This window comes from Cajanus cajan, chromosome 1 (assembly GCF_000230855.2).
Source record: "Cajanus cajan strain Asha chromosome 1, NIPB_CcT2T_4, whole genome shotgun sequence".
NCBI classification, from domain to species: domain Eukaryota; kingdom Viridiplantae; phylum Streptophyta; class Magnoliopsida; order Fabales; family Fabaceae; genus Cajanus; species Cajanus cajan.
Genome location: NC_138517.1, coordinates 84,215,920 through 84,233,288, shown reverse-complemented (window position 1 = coordinate 84,233,288; position 17,369 = coordinate 84,215,920). Strand labels below are relative to the sequence as shown.

At 26.7% G+C, this 17,369-nt stretch overlaps 1 protein-coding gene across 1 annotated transcript; it reads left to right on the top strand.

Moving 5' to 3' along the window:
* The first annotated feature begins 2,069 nt into the window (after positions 1-2,069).
* On the top strand, positions 2,070-4,700 carry LOC109804436 (large ribosomal subunit protein eL20z). Its single transcript, XM_020366261.3, has 4 exons — positions 2,070-2,360; positions 2,551-2,626; positions 2,762-2,876; positions 4,508-4,700. Exons 1-4 carry the CDS (start codon positions 2,168-2,170, stop codon positions 4,571-4,573), a joined length of 450 nt encoding a protein of 149 aa, XP_020221850.1. The 5' UTR covers positions 2,070-2,167; the 3' UTR covers positions 4,574-4,700.
* Positions 4,701-17,369: the final 12,669 nt, after the last annotated feature.

The following is a 17,369-nucleotide window of genomic DNA, read 5'->3' as shown; positions in this document are numbered from 1 at the left end:
AGTGAATAATTATTAAGATATTAGAAGTTCATGACTTGTATTAAACTAACTTGATTTATACTTTTTTTTTTTATATATGTTTAAGATATAACTTGATTTAAATATATTTTTAGTCCTTTAAATTTAAGATAAATTTATTTTTGGTCTTTCAAATTTAAAATTGATGTTTATAATCTCTGTAATTTTTAAAAGTCTTATTTTAATCTTTATATTCAAATTGTATTAAAAAATTTATCAAACATTATTGTATAAAATCTACTTATTAGTGTCTCTGTTAATGAAAATATTACATTAAATCCAATTAATATTATATAACCCTCTTAATTTGTCATTTTTAGATATATTATTAGTGATACAAGGAATTAAAATAAATTTTTTTTAAATTACAGAAACTAAAAATAATGGTTTTAAATTTTATTATAGTGTGAATTGATTGTTATTTATTAAGTTACGATAAATTGACTTATATATTTTTTATTAATAACAATTTTAAATGTATTGTCTTATAATTGTGTACTTATTTATTTGTTCATAAATATGTTTTTAGTTAAATTTTTTTTAATAATAAATAATTATCGATCTTTATATATTAAACTCAAATTTTTATTTGGCACAAAAGTATTTTTAAGAGTTTTTTTTTTCAACAAGAGGATTTTTAGTATTTTATTTTAACTCTTATCTAAATTGATTTTTATATATCAACTATTACATATTAAATATGAATCTAAATAAATTATTTTTGAGAAATTTTTTTCAATGATAAGATTTTTAGATATTTTTTAAATATTTTATCTAATTCAAATTTTATTTATTATAACTATTTACAAATTAAATTTTAATATTTTTAAAATAAATTATCAATAAATAAAAATAATATTGTTCTAAAATATAAGTTATTTATTATAAATTTAAAATATAACTTATATATTTAAAAATATTTATCTATACAAATTTTAAATATCAACTATATATTTAAACATAATATCCATTTATACGTAATATAATTTATTATAAATTTTAATTAATTTAATAAATATTTAATCTGTGTATTATATATACTAAAATACTAGTTTAGATAAATATTTAAATTTGACCTCAAAACCCTCTTTAATCTAAGTGGTCCGATACCACTCAACCCATTGTCATCTTTTTTTGGTCAGAAGGGCAGAGTATGAAAACACCAAAAAGGAAGCCCAAGAAATAAATATAGGCCCAAAGTACAGTTACATGAACAAGGCTAATGACAGCTTTAAAACCCGTTTTATTTTGTTAAAGACAAGTCATATATACACTCATTTTTAATAAATATGTCTCTTTCTCTATTTTTATTAAAAAAAATATAAGTACTTTTTTAATTCATTTTTTAAATAAAAATTTATCTTCTTCACTCACTCTCTCTTAGTTCACTTATTTTCTTTCACTATTTTATCTGTGTCTAACTATTTTTTTGTTGATTCCTCTTTTTCGCTCACCTTTAAACCTTAATTTCACCCCGTCTTCTATATTGCATACTTTAATAGAATATTGTGGATTGTTTTGAATGTATCATTTTGAGAGGTATATATGTTCCGTTGGTTTTATGGTAAAATAATTAATTAAAATAATGTTTTTTTTATTATAAGAGAAAAGTAATTTTTGAAATTATGTTTTGTGATTCTTAAAATAAACATTAATTAACATTTAACAAAAAATGTTACAAAAATGAAATCAATCACAAAACAAAAGTGAGAAATACAACAAATATAAGAAGAAAATGAATAAGCTGCACACTATTGGAAAAATGAAAATAACAAAAAAAAGTAACCAAAATATTTTTATAATAGCCAAAAAAATATTAATTCATGTGATGTGGGGAGAAACATTCGTACCAATGATACAAACAAGTTTCATGTAATGTGAGGTTTATTGTAATTTAAATAATTTATAAAATATAAAAAAACAAAAATCGAAAGGGGTGTAAAAGTAAAAGGACAATGCAATATCATCCCTTCCAACAAAAAAGATGAAAAACTTGGTCAATTTATGTAACATTTAGGTATAAGGTTAAATTTGGGCAAATATTGTCTGATAAGCAAATAGATGCAAGAAAATATTATAAAAACTAAACAACTTTGTGATTTACAATGATGCGATGAGAATGATCGTCAAACATTGAGGAAGTAGTAACATGATTCCCAATCCCAACGTTTATTCAATGAGCGAGGAGGGGAAAAACAGGGGAATAGCCATCGATAATGAAAACCCTTATTATGGCACATTTCAAGGTGTGACTAACTACTATCCTCACAATCAACATCCACCTTCCCCTTCTGGTGTCCCTTACGCTTATTATCAACGACAAGGATATCATTCCATCCCAGGTACTCAATACCAATGTTGATTTAAACAATATACATGATAATTCTTATGTTTTTATCATTTCATGTTGTTACAGCAAAATGAAATAAGATTAATAATGTACACACATAATATAATGCTCTTATGTTTCAAGATACAAAAGTAAGTTTTTAAAAAGTATATATAAATAATAATTTTTTTATGCTATGCAAGTTTATGTCGCTGCTGAAGGAAGACCCGTAAGAGAATATCGTCTTCCTTGTTGCGGACTTGGTCTTGGTTGGTTCTTGTAAGTTTGCTTTTTATATTACTAGTGTTTTGAAAGTGTTAAAGAGAACACAAACATTACAATACTCACCTAAGATAAGTAGTTTTTTTTTCTTTCTAATGACATTAACTATTGCAACTTGACATGCATTGCAAGGTTTATATGTGGCTGGTTTCTTGGGGGTGTCCCCTGGTATTTTGGAACTTTCATTCTGATGTTTGTACAGATGGATTGTCGAGAAAAACCTGGATTAATTGCATGTGCGCTTGCTGTAAGTTTTATTGCTAATTATTTATTTTTTTCACATGCTTTATGTTTTCTTGAATGCATAAATAATTATAAGACTTGTCATGCCATGATTGATAAGGGCTAAAAATATTTTGGAATATAATTTGGTTACTAGTTTTTTTAATTTTTAAATATTTATCACATGTATTTTACATTGTTTGTTGAATATATCAAATAATTTATAGATGTTTTGTTGCCAGAATATCATTTGCTAATTCGTTAAGTGTTATGTTGATATATTGCAAATTAGTCATCTAATTGAAAAACATAGTTAAAAATGTGTTTTCATTCTCTAATTACAGAAATGACTTTAGTGACATAGTCTAGTTATGATTTGTAAATATTCTTTAAAATTATATGCTTATGTTATTTAGAAAGTAGAATTTTCATTATAATTGAAAAACATTGCGTGAGATGTGTGTTACATGTTTTGTTATCTTATTAATTGGTCACTACAAAAAGGAAATAAATGGTTGACATTAAGAACAATGCTAAATACATTAGGTTGTTGTATATATCAACATATAATAATGCTTTAAGGTTATTTTTTCCATGTTAAGAACCTCCTTACTACAATCAATGAATGAATAGAATATACAAAAATGGATCATTATTCGTAAGATATCAAATTAATTGTTTATCCTCAATTTCATTAACCATTATCTCCTACATATAATTTAACTCACGTTAGTGTGTTATATATCTACATTGCTCCATTTTATTCTACTATTGGGGCAGAGTTGTACATATCTTATAAGTTTGTCATGTTACTTTGAAAGATGCAAGTGTCAAGGGTTTAAAACATTTTAAGATACATTGTAAGTAGATCGTGTAAAATGCGTAATGATGAAAAACAATAAAAGACAATTTTGCAATTCACATGCATAATAAGATTCTAGTTGTTAGCCTATATCCAATCATCCCATGGTTATTACAACAATAATGATGATGCATGCATGTGAACTTATTTTTTCAATACTTTATTTTATGAGCATTTAACTATTTAAGGCACAACTTGATTTCAAAAATATAATGTATTATCTAGTTACACTCACACATATAACGACTTAGAGAGTAAGCTTTCTTTTTATATGCTAAATGGGGTCAAAGTACGAGAACATACTAAGGCGAAAAAACTATAATATAATTGTTATTGTTGTTTTCAATATTTTAATTATTTAAGAATGATGTTACTCATACATACACCATTGTAATATTTTAAATATTGATGTACACCAATCATTATTACTGTTTCGAATTCACTAAAGCAAATGTTCACAAACTTCATCTTCATAAGTATTCAAAATAATATAGATGAAACCTCTAAGTTAGTATTTAAAAAACTATTGTGTCACCACATTATTGATTTTAAAATCATATTCAATACCTAAACATTTCACAAAGACACCAAACTTGTATAATGAAATTTTTGAATGTTATTAATGATTTAAAATATAATTTTAGTAAAAAAATGCATTTTAAAGATTAGTAGAATAATTACAAGTGTTTAGTACAGTAATTTATTAGCTTATTTAATTATTTGTTACTATCATTTATTAGTTATATGATTTTGTTTTCTATGTGTTCACTTTAACTGTGTACTTGAATTTACAGTCCTTCGTCACTTTAATAATTGTTGCCCTTGGTGTCACGCATGGAGATCTTGGTAATTGGACATGAAGCACAACTTTTATTGTACCTTTGGACATGCACAATGTTGTGAAACTTGTTGTAATCTACATTGACACCAAAATATACTCTTAAATATTGACTATGTTATAATATAGTATTACCACCAATCTTTCTATCACCTTCCTAACACCAACACTTTGGTTACTAATTCATTGCTTTTACCACTATTATAGCGACATTATCCAAGGTTGTCTTAAAGTGCATTTTGTAATGTTAGATTGACAATTAAATATAGTTAACATTTATCGAAGAATATATATTTGATAAGGTGCAACAATTTGAATAATTACTTGATATATTTTATATCATACTTATTTTGAAATTGTTGATCCCCTTTTAATCAAATATTGACAAAGTCAAACTACCATGATCAACTTATAGTGATTGAGAATAAAATAATATGCATAATTAGATTTAAACTTTCTTTGTCATTGTAGTTTTGATTGATAAAAAAAGTACCAAAGTCTTAATGAAAGATTTGCAGGCTTGCCTACGGGTAGGATGGATTGAATCCTTTATTGGTGTCCATGCTCCTACTCCTTTAGCAGGTGCAAAAACAAAGTTAAGTAGATTTTTTTTATTAGAGAAGTGTACGGTTAAATAAATAGAAATGAATATATGTACTCATATTATTTTAATTGAATGGAAGTGTTACAATAACAACTAAAACTTTGAATCTATTATTAGGGAAATATTGTATACAACTTTGAAAGATAAATGACTCCACTGAAAAAAAGATTTGTATATTTGGAAGGTGACTCATTAATTTTCTTATATAAGTGCAAATAAATAAGAAAAAGATTATATAATAAGATCACGTGAGTATGTCATTTTATTTTCATAATCTCATTATCATTTTTTGATTGAGTGGAAATATGAAAAAAAATAATTCAACTGAAGTTATCCTCACTACAAGAAAAAATAGTTTTTGTGACGATGACATTCATCATTAAAAACCTGAAAATTCGTCACTAGACACATTCAGTGACGACATTTTAATTTGTCACCGATCGTCACTAATATGCGAGTCACTATTGAATTAGTGACGATATTTTTAGATGTCACAAAAAATAACACTTATTGTGATTAAAATATCATCACAAATATTTGTATATAATTGTGACAATATCAACTTGTCACAAATATAAAACACAATAATAATGAATTAATCGTCACTATTAAATTTATATTAACAATGACTATCATTATTTGTGTCATTTTATTTTGTCACAATTAGATATTATTTTTAATTATTAACATTTTTATCACTATTTTTTTAAATAATAAAAATTGTCTAATTATCATTAAATTATTTTCAAATTTCATAAATGCAACAATCAGTTCTTAAAATGTAAAAAAAAAATGAATATCACTTAAAATAAAGAAACATTCGAATATAATATTAAAATGTAAATTGTTTGAATTACATGTTCAAATGACAAAAATTAAAATACAATCATATTAAACAATGTTCTAAATTGTGTCCTTGATTGAGAGACATGTCTTTTAGCTACAAAATATCTTCTTCAATAAAGTAACAAACACCAATGGTGTACACTTTGACATTGTCTATGTGTTATTAACTTCTTCATAGTGATTCACCGAATAATCCATATCAAATATGTCAACTTTGCTAGAAAATCAAGCGGTGTATTGTCCTTTCAATAAGAGACCAAATGAATGTCTTTGCTCATGTGTTATATATCCTGTTATCTGCATTAGATATTCAAGATATTATAGTTAGTAGATAAACCAGGAGTTGATTTATAGTTACAGGTAAACAATCATACAATACAACAACAATTTTTCACAATTCAAAGTTAAATATAAATGATGTGTGTATATGACATTTGTAGAATTATGACAAGATACAAAATATAATACTAGTAGAATGTGTAAACAATAAGTATCCAATAAAAAAGTGGGAATCAATTTTTTCTTGTTAAAATTTATTTGAAAGTTTGAGAATTTTTATTTTTCTTTCTTTATAAACTTGTAAAATTTTGACTAATTAATCACTAATTTTTTTTATTTTTTTTATGTAGGATCAAAATTTTCATATGATAGGATGATGAAATTTGAACATGAAAAGATCAATTTTTTCAAAGATTGAAAAATAAAACAAATAAATAAATAATCTAGTAATAGTTTTGAGTTCACAATAATATTTTCCATAAGATAAATTCACCAAGAGTACATGACAACAAGCACAACACCTAATCCATTTGAATTCATAATAACAACGAATAAATGATCTTACATAACCTTACACAATTCCGTTCTCAAACCCTTCAACAATATATAATGAAAATAAACTTCACTATAGTAACAAAAGTCATAATCTCCATCATCCATTTTAACTCATAAGAGAATCCATTTCATCATATAAGAATATGATAAATAATGAAGCAATAAATTAAAATTAGGTGAATTAGTAAGCTTAAAAAATCTATAAAATAGAACATTTGACTCTCCTAACATAACATATCACAAACACTATAAACAATTTTTTTTAATAACCCTCTAGAAATTCATTGCATATAAAAATGAAACAAAATGGTGATTTTAGTTACCTTTGAAATAAGTTATTCAGTACATTCAATCTTTATATCTATAAAAATAAGTGAATCAAGATAATAAAATAATCAATCTAACTGAAACTTCATGGTAAGTACCTTATTTCAGTCGCAGCAGTATAATCCATTTCATTATATCCTTCAAAAAGCTTCTACAGTTTCTTGGTACTTGGTAGTATATTCTGCAATCTTGCATTTCTTCCCTGTAATTAAAAAAAATAACAAGGCAATCAAAAAGTTACTTAGAAGAAAACCACTTCCGTGCAGAAAATCTTCGAAAGCATAATAGCTTGAATAGCAGAAATCGCTGTTTAGAATAATGCGATAATTCTTTTTTTGGAGGGTTAACATATGTGAGACTTCCTTTTGGCTTTCGAAATTGTGCTCCCTCTCGTGTCCCTAGTAGATAAATGGGTAACAAGAGATGAAGGTGTTCAATATGTTAAAACGTGAAAGAGAACTTTGCGGAAACGTGACCTTCTTCTTCCATTATTTTTTTCTATAACTTCTCCACTTCTTAGAAAATAATAAAATAAGTTGAAAGATATTTACTCTAAAATTATTTTAACTAATATTTTATGTTATGCATTGCACAGTTAATTTTTTTATATATATATATAACTAAAATTTATAATAAATTATATATAAATAAGTATTATATTTAAACATCTAAATTATATTTAAAATTTGTATAAATAGTTTTTTTAATATATAATTTATATTTTTATTTATGATAAATAATTTATATTGTGATATAAATTTTTTTTTAATTATTGATAATTTATTTTATAATATTAAAATTTAATTTATAAATAAATATGATAAATAAAAATTTATAAGAATTTCTAGAAACTCTTTCATTAAAGAAAATTTCCTACAAATATTATCATTTATCGTTAAAAATGCTCTCATGCAAAATAGTTGATTGTGTTTAATATGTAGAGGTTGATTTTTTTTAAATAATAAAATATTAAAAAAAATATTTTTTTTATCATTAGATAATAAAATAAAATTTTTAAAATTTATTATCTTTTATTGTTAGTTTAATTTTTTTTTATTATACATATGTGTGTATATCTATGTAGAATGATCAAATTACATCTGTGTAATTTTTATCAACTATTAAATCAATCAATAACTTTCAATTGGATGATATTTTCTCAAAACTTACCATTAGATTGATAAATCCTTTCACCAAAATTATTTGAAAACTCCTTTATATAAATTAAAATGGACATATTATAAACCCTTTAAAATATACTAAAAAATAAGTAGTTTGATTATCTTCATATTGTTGTTGAATTTTAACAAAACTTGACAAACATTTCAAAGTAATGTAAAGTTATAATTCAACGATTTGATCAACAAAATTCACATTTAGCATAAAGTTATAAAATAGTTTAATAGATATGTGTAATTTGATCTCTTATATATATATATATATATATATATATATATATATATATATATATATATATATATATATATATATATATATAGAGAGAGAGAGAGAGAGAGAGGAGGGATCCTTTTTCTCTAGGAGTAAGTCTACCTAGACTTAATCCATTTAATAACTCATGTTCTACATCAAATTTCAACGATCCAACCGTTCAATTTAAAGTTCTTAATGCATAGATCAAATCTACAAATTTTTAGAAAATTTAAAAATTATTTGATACTTCATTTCATTAATTCAAATCAATGTATAAAATGATTTTATGATTATCCGTCAATTTATAGATTTGATATATGCATTAAAAATTTTAAATTGAACGGTTGGATCGTTAAAATTTGATGTAGAACATGAGTTATATATTGAACTGAGTAAGTTTAGGTAGACTTACTCTTGGAATAAAAGGATCTCTCCTCATATATATATATATTCCACAATATAACTTTTACCATTACACAGTTCAAAAACTTTTAATTGAATGATGTTTTGTCGAAATTCACTATTAAATTGAAAGTTCTATTCACGTAGATAATATATACTAAATTTTATATTAATTCAAAATTATTTAATATCATATTTATATAGAACAAAATTGACGTAATACATATTTTTTAAAATATAATAAAATATGAATCACTTAATTACCTTTTTATTATTGCTCATTGTTTTACAAAATTCAACATACACATTCAAAGTAATCCCTGGCAAAATTAGTGGTTGACAAAGCAATGGATAATCCGTATTAATAAAATAATTATAAAAAATACAATATAAAATTAAAATTCAACTATTAGTCGATAAAGTTCACCTTTAATATAAAATTATTGACACTATAATAAATAATAAAATTTACACTGTTATATATATATATATATATATATATATATATATATATATATATATATATATATATATATATATATATATATATTAGTTAACAGATTATTTACTCGACATCAAATATTAGGTTTTTTTAATAGAGGAAATGCATCAAATATTAGATAATATAAGATGTTTTCATATTTTTATCCTATTTAGTTTTAACTATATATCATTGTATCTTATCTTTTCATCGAAAGAAACTTTATATCTTATACGATTGTATATTATATTATAAAAATTTTAAAACTAGCAAGCAGCTCCTAGAATATATTGTAAAGTTATGGCACAAATTTCTTCCATATTTCCTGTTTTAAGGAAAACACGTTTCCTTGATTTTAGGCCATGATTCTATGCATGGTTTTCTCTTTTTTGCTCCTTGTTTTGTTCCAGGTTTCCTTATTCTGGGTGCATACGCTTCTTCTCAATGCCTATATAAGGCATCAAGCATTTGGAGCAAATTGCAATTGATTCAGCAATCTACACACTTGAGAAAAATCATACATAGAGAGGAAAGATTCAAGAGAGTATTTTTAGTCTATATTTGAGAGATTATCTTTGTTCTCATGATATTAGAGAACTTCTTGTACTCTCCTATTTCTACATAGTGGAATTATCTTGCTCTTGATCGCCCGTGGTTTTTTCTCCGTCTTTGGAGTTTCCACGTAAACTTGGTGTGTATTTATTTTTCTTGTCTCTCTACTTACTTCTCTCTATCTCTAATTAACTTGATCCGGTGCTTCCGCATTCCGCTCATTCTTTCTGATACCCAACAAGTGGTATCAGAGCTACTTGTTTAATTAGAGATTCAATATGTCTACCGTCACTAAATTTGACATTGAGAAGTTTGATGGCAAGATTTGTTTTTCTATTTGGAAAGTCCAAATGAAAGCCGTTCTTACACAGAATGGATTGAAGAAAGCTTTAGATGGAAAAGCCAAAAAGCCGGTCAACATGACTGATGAGCAATGGGACGAGTTGGATGAAAAGGCGCTTTCAGCAATCCAACTATGCTTGTCCAAGGAGGTTCTTCGTGAAGTAGCAAATGAAACAACCGCTGCTGCTTTGTGGCTGAAATTGGAATCTCTTTATATGACCAAAAGTCTCGCAAACAAGCTTCGTCTCAAAGAAAGACTATATACGATTCGTATGGTCGAAGGTACTCCTATTCAATCTCATCTTAATGAGTTTAATTCTATTATCATGGATTTGGAAAATATTGAAATTAAAATTGATGATGAAGATAAAGCTGTTTTGTTGATTGTCTCATTACCTTCTACCTATAAACACTTTAAAGAAATTATGTTGTATAGCAACAATGATACCTTATCCTTTGAAGATGTTAAATCTAATTTGTTGTCCAAAGAAAAGTTTGATCTTGATATCCACTTTGAGGACAAGGGTGAGGGTTTAAGTGTTAGGGGTAGAACTCAAGAAAAAGGGAGTACCAGTAACAAGAAAAGTAGATCCAAATCCAGAGGGCGTAAATCCAACAAAACCTGTCGTTATTGCAAGAAATTTGGGCATGATATCTCCGACTGCTTTATCTTGAAAAAGAAACAAGAAAGGCAGGAAAAAGGTAAAAATCCTGCTGAAGCTGCTAATGTTGAAACTGATTCTGATGGTGATGTTATGATATCTGTCTCTTCTGATAAGAGGAGCAAAACTGAATGGATTCTTGATTCTGGATGTACATTTCATATGTGTCCTTATAAGGACTTATTCACCACTCTTGAACCTGTTGATAGTGGTGTTGTCTTGATGGGTAATGACACCCAATGCAAGATTGCAGGAATAGGTACTATTCAGATCAAGACTCATGATGGCACTATCAAGACTCTTTCCAATGTTCGCTTTATTCCTGACTTGAAGCGAAATCTAATTTCTCTTGGCACCCTAGAGTCTCTTGGGTGCAAGTATTCAGCTGAAGGTGGAGTTCTAAAGGTATCAAAAGGTGCTATTGTTTTATTAAAAGCTAACCGTATTGGTAGTTTGTATATCTTGCAAGGATCTATAGTGACAGGATCAGCAGCTGTCTCATCTTCTATGTCTGATAAAGATGCCACCAAATTATGGCACATGCGCCTGGGCCATATGAGTGAAAAAGGCATGCACCTTCTGAGCAAGCAAGGTCTCCTTGGTAATCAAGGCATCGGTAAGTTGGAGTTTTGTGAACATTGTGTCTTTGGGAAGCAGAAAAGAGTTAGCTTCTCCACTGCAACTCACCGCACAAAAGGTACCCTTGATTACATTCATTCTGATCTTTGGGGTCCTTCTAAAGTTCCATCTTATGGAGGATTCCGTTATATGATGACTATTATTGATGATTTTTCTCGTAAAGTCTGGGTCTATTTTCTAAGGCACAAAAATGAAACATTCCCCACTTTTAAGAAGTGGAAAACTCTTGTTGAAACTCAGACAGGAAAGAAAGTCAAGAAGCTCAGAACGGATAATGGATTGGAGTTCTGTGAAGGTGACTTTAATGAGTTCTGCGCAAATCATGGTATTGCTAGACACAAAACCATTCCAGGTAAACCCCAGCAGAATGGTGTTGCAGAACGTTTAAACAGAACTATCCTTGAGAGAGCTCGTTGTATGCTCTCAAATGCTGGGTTATGGCATCAACGTGAGTTGTGGGTCGAGGCAGCATCTACAGCTTGCTACTTGATCAACCGATCTCCACACTCTTCACTTAATTTCAAGATTCCAGAAGAAATTTGGTCAGGTAATCCTATTGATTATTCTAATTTAAGAATTTTTGGATGTCCTGCATATGCACATGTTAATGATGGAAAATTAGCTCCTAGAGCTATTAAGTGCATATTTCTTGGTTATGCATATGAATCTAAAGGTTATCGTTTATGGTGTTCTGAGTCTAAGTCACGAAGATTAATTCTTAGTAGAGATGTGACTTTTAATGAGGATGCATTATTATCTTCTGGAAAACAATCATCTGTGTCTTCTTCCAGTACTAATAATCTGCAAGGTACTAGCGAGAAGGTGGAGTTAGAGTTAAAATCTGTAGCTCCTAATGTTGATGTTCCATCTTCCTCTACCACTGAGTCTAGCATTGATGATCATGGTGATGATCATCCTATTCAGCAACAGGAAGAATATAATATTGCACGAGATAGGACAAGAAGACAGATAAAATTGCCAGCTAGATACACTGATGACAATTTGACTGCTTATGCATTGTCAATTGCACAAGAGGTAAATGATGATGTTGAACCTGCCAGCTATAGTGAAGCTGTTTCTTGTGTTGATTCTGCTAAGTGGCTAGTGGCTATGAATGAAGAAATTGAAAGTCTTCACAAGAACAACACTTGGAATTTGACAAAGCTCCCCAAAGGCAAACGACCTCTAAGGTGTAAATGGATCTATAAGAAGAAAGATGGCATTCCAGGGGTTGAAGATCCTAGATGCAAGGCGCGATTAGTCGTTAAAGGCTTTTATCAAAAGGAAGGTATTGACTTTAATGAGATTTTCTCACCTGTTGTTCGTCATACTTCCATTCGTATTTTGCTTGCTTTTGTTGCTCTGTTTGATTTAGAATTAGAGCAACTTGATGTAAAGACAGCTTTTCTACATGGAGAGCTGGAAGAAGAAATTTATATGGATCAGCCTGAGGGATTTGTTGTTCCTAGTAAGGAGCATCTTGTTTGTCAATTAAAGAAATCTTTATATGGCCTCAAGCAAGCACCCAGACAATGGTATAAAAAATTTGATTCCTTTATGATTGGGCAAGGTTATTCCAGGAGTAAATATGATGATTGTATTTATTTTCAACAATTTCCTGATGGAACTTTCATATACTTGTTACTTTATGTTGATGATATGTTGATTGCATCACGTGACAAGTCTTTGATCAGCAAATTGAAAGCTCAACTCAATAATGAGTTTGAGATGAATGAATTAGGTGCAGCTAAGAAAATTCTTGGCATGGAGATTCATAGAGATCGACAAGTTGGTAAATTATTCTTATCTCAACAAAAATATATTGAGAGATTACTTGACAGATTTAATATGAATAATTATAAACCTGTTTCTACTCCACTTGCTGCACATTTCAAGTTATCTTCAGACCTTTGCCCACAAACAAAAGAAGAGATGGAGCGTATGTCACACGTTCCATATGCTAGTGCAGTTGGCAGTTTAATGTATGCTATGGTGTGCACTAGACCTGATTTAGCATATGCTGTTAGCATGGTGAGCCGATACATGCATAATCCTGGAAAGGATCACTGGAGTGCTGTAAAATGGATTTTTCGGTATCTTAAAGGTACTAGTAATATTGGCTTGGTGTTTGACAGAAACAAAGCTACAACTAATAATGTTGCAGGTTTTGTTGATTCGGATTATGGTGGTGATCTTGATAGAAGAAGATCTCTTTCTGGCTACATTTTTACTCTCTGTAATTCTGCTATCAGTTGGAAAGCTTCACTTCAATCTATTGCAGCATTATCTACAACAGAAGCAGAATATGTTTCAGCAACAGAGGGTGTGAAAGAGGCTCTCTGGATCCGAGGTTTGGTCAAAGAACTTGGTCTCACACAAGATGTTCTTACTGTATTTTGTGATAGTCAGAGTGCCATTCATTTGACTAAGAATAGTCGTTACCACGACAAGACCAAACACATAGATGTTAAACATCACTTTATCCGAGATATTGTTACTATTGGTGAAGTTCTACTACAAAAGGTACATACATCTGAGAATCCAGCAGATATGCTTACTAAGCCACTTCCGAATGCCAAGTTTCAGCATTGTTTGGGCTTGGTTGGTCTCTACAACAAATGATTGCCCCTCTGGGGCTTTATCTGGCGATGAGCAACTTATTAAATTTGAGCCAAGGTGGAGATTGTAAAGTTATGGCACAAATTTCTTCCATATTTCCTGTTTTAAGGAAAACACGTTTCCTTGATTTTAGGCCATGATTCTATGCATGGTTTCCTCTTTTTTGCTCCTTGTTTTGTTCCAGGTTTCCTTATTCTGGGTGCATACGCTTCTTCTCAATGCCTATACAAGGCATCAAGCATTTGGAGCAAATTGCAATTGATTCAGCAATCTACACACTTGAGAAAAATCATACATAGAGAGGAAAGATTCAAGAGAGTATTTTTAGTCTATATTTGAGAGATTATCTTTGTTCTCATGATATTAGAGAACTTCTTGTACTCTCCTATTTCTACATAGTGGAATTATCTTGCTCTTGATCGCCCGTGGTTTTTTCTCCGTCTTTGGAGTTTCCACGTAAACTTGGTGTGTATTTATTTTTCTTGTCTCTCTACTTACTTCTCTCTATCTCTAATTAACTTGATCCGGTGCTTCCGCATTCCGCTCATTCTTTCTGATACCCAACATATATATTTTTAATAAAATTTTAATATACTATTGTGTGTCATTAATTAGAAAACTAATTATTAAAAATTATGAGAAAATAAAATTCTTACAAAATAAATTTTAAAATTAATTATAACATTCAGGGTGAATTTTTTAATTAATGATTATTATTAAACTATATTCTCGATAATGCAATTGTTTAATTTTAGAGGATCAAATTTAGAGTAATTAATTGATAAATATAATCATAAATTCAAGGTTTAATTTTAAATTCTAATATTATGTATGAAATACACTAATTCTTAAAAAAAATATCTATTTTGTATATGTTCACAACTTCTCACAAAAATTAATCATTGTTTTAGCAGTATCATAATAAAAAAAAAAATTTAAAATTTATATATATATATATATATATATATTATGTGATAAGTAGTTTGAATTTAAATTTAGTATGATAATAATATGGAATAATAAGTTTAAATTTGAAATTAATATAGCAATATCCTCTATCATCTGTATATGTAAATTATAATAATTAATTTTCTTGAACATGAACTATCTATAGGAATCATTCTTCTTCAATAAGAATGTTCTTAACTATTTTTCTTTAACAAGAATAATTTTAAATATTTTTTTAATCTCTTATTTATTTTATTCATAAATTAAATTTAAATATTTAAAACAATTATATCAATAATTAAAATAATATTTTATCATAAAAATATAAAATATCATTTAAATGATACAAAATATTTGCTACAAATTTTAATTATAATACATTTTATATATTCAAAAGTATTTATTTAATATAAATTTTAGCTATATATAAAAGTTATTTGTATCATTGCACAATTTAAAATGCTAGTTAGATATCAAATTAAAAAAAATTGTATCATAATATAAATTATTTATTATAAATTTAAATAATAGCTTATATGTTTAAAATATTTATTTATTATAAATTTTAATTATCATATAATTTATATTTTGAATGATATTATATATTATAAGATGCAGTTATGTATAAACAAACATTTATCTTGTGTATTGTACAACTTAAACTACTAATTTTAATTTAAAGTTTGATTGGTTCAATTGTACATTGTTAAATTAAGGATAATTAAATTGTATAAAAATTATTTAAAATATTAATATTTTCAATGAAAGTATTTTTAAGAATCTCTTTTATCCTCTTATCATTTTCAATATTTTTCATTTTATTTCTGAATTTAATTTTAATATTTTTAAAAATAAATTATCAATAGTTAAAAATATATTAATTTATGATAATATAAATTATTTGTTTTAAATATTATTTTTATATTTAAAAATATTTATTATGTGTTAAAAGATGTTTATTATAAATTTTAATTATAATATAATTTATATATTTAAAAATATGTATTTATTATAAATTTAGTTATATAAAATAAATATTTGTTTATTCATTCTCTAAATAAAATATTTTTGTGGTTATATATATTTATCAACTTTATACAAAATAAAGTTGTGTATATTGGTTTGATGGAAGAAAGTCTAGATTGTGAGAGAAAGGATGTGAGTTCTACTCCAGACTATGAACTTTTAGGGTTATTTTTCCTTTGCATTTTTATTTTATGATAAATTACTCTAAATATTAAGAGGTGATGTTAATCAGTATTAATAAGTTATATATATATATATATATATATATATATATATATATATATATATATATATATATATATCATAATATCAAACTGTAAGCTTTTGCATTAAAAAATTGTATTAATTGTATAAAATATTTTAATCTAAAATTTATTAATTTATTAATATTAAATATTTGTGACGAATTACTATTGACCCAAAAATTTTAAATTTATTTGTGTAAGGACATTACTTTTTTTCCCTCATTTTAGTATGTACAATGAATTTGTGATTATTTTTGTAATAATTTTTAATATAATAATATTTATGAAAATTAAACTTTGTGAGTTATCATTATTACTCTATAGGTATTTAATGTTTTTTTTTATATATTTATTATCTTAAAATAAAAGAGAAAAAACTATCATTAGGTGACAAATTATTTATGACATGTATATTTTTGTCACTAATAATAAAATTATAGTGACGATTTATAATTTGGTCATTATTAAAATTAATATTAGTGACAAAATGAAAATTAGTCACAAATAATATATAATTAGTGTCAAATTATCTTTTCGTCACTAAATTATTGTCACTAAAAGGTATCAATGGTTGGGGACGTTTCCTACCAAATACAAAAAGGTTTCATATCATAAACACCTAACTTAGAAAAATAATTTGTTGTGGAATTCGCCTCTCTCTCAGGACATGAATAACAAAGATCAAACAATCTGTAGAAAAAAAAAATGAAGAACTTTCAACACTAAGACAGCATGCGGATGGTTTTGAAGATAAACACCAAAATGTAGAATGTTGACAATATTCAAATTATCCACATCACAACAAATATTACTCCTGAGAAGGTTCTAAGTGTACGTAGATTGAACATCAACTCAACATT

Coding starts and splice junctions, on each gene's coding strand:
- LOC109804436 (XM_020366261.3), top strand. CDS start 2,168: ATGATTCCCAATCCCAACGTTTATTCAATGAGCGAGGAGGGGAAAAAC. Junction 2,361..2,550: donor AGGATATCATTCCATCCCAG/GTACTCAATACC, acceptor ATGCTATGCAAG/TTTATGTCGCTGCTGAAGGA. Junction 2,877..4,507: donor TAATTGCATGTGCGCTTGCT/GTAAGTTTTATT, acceptor TTGAATTTACAG/TCCTTCGTCACTTTAATAAT.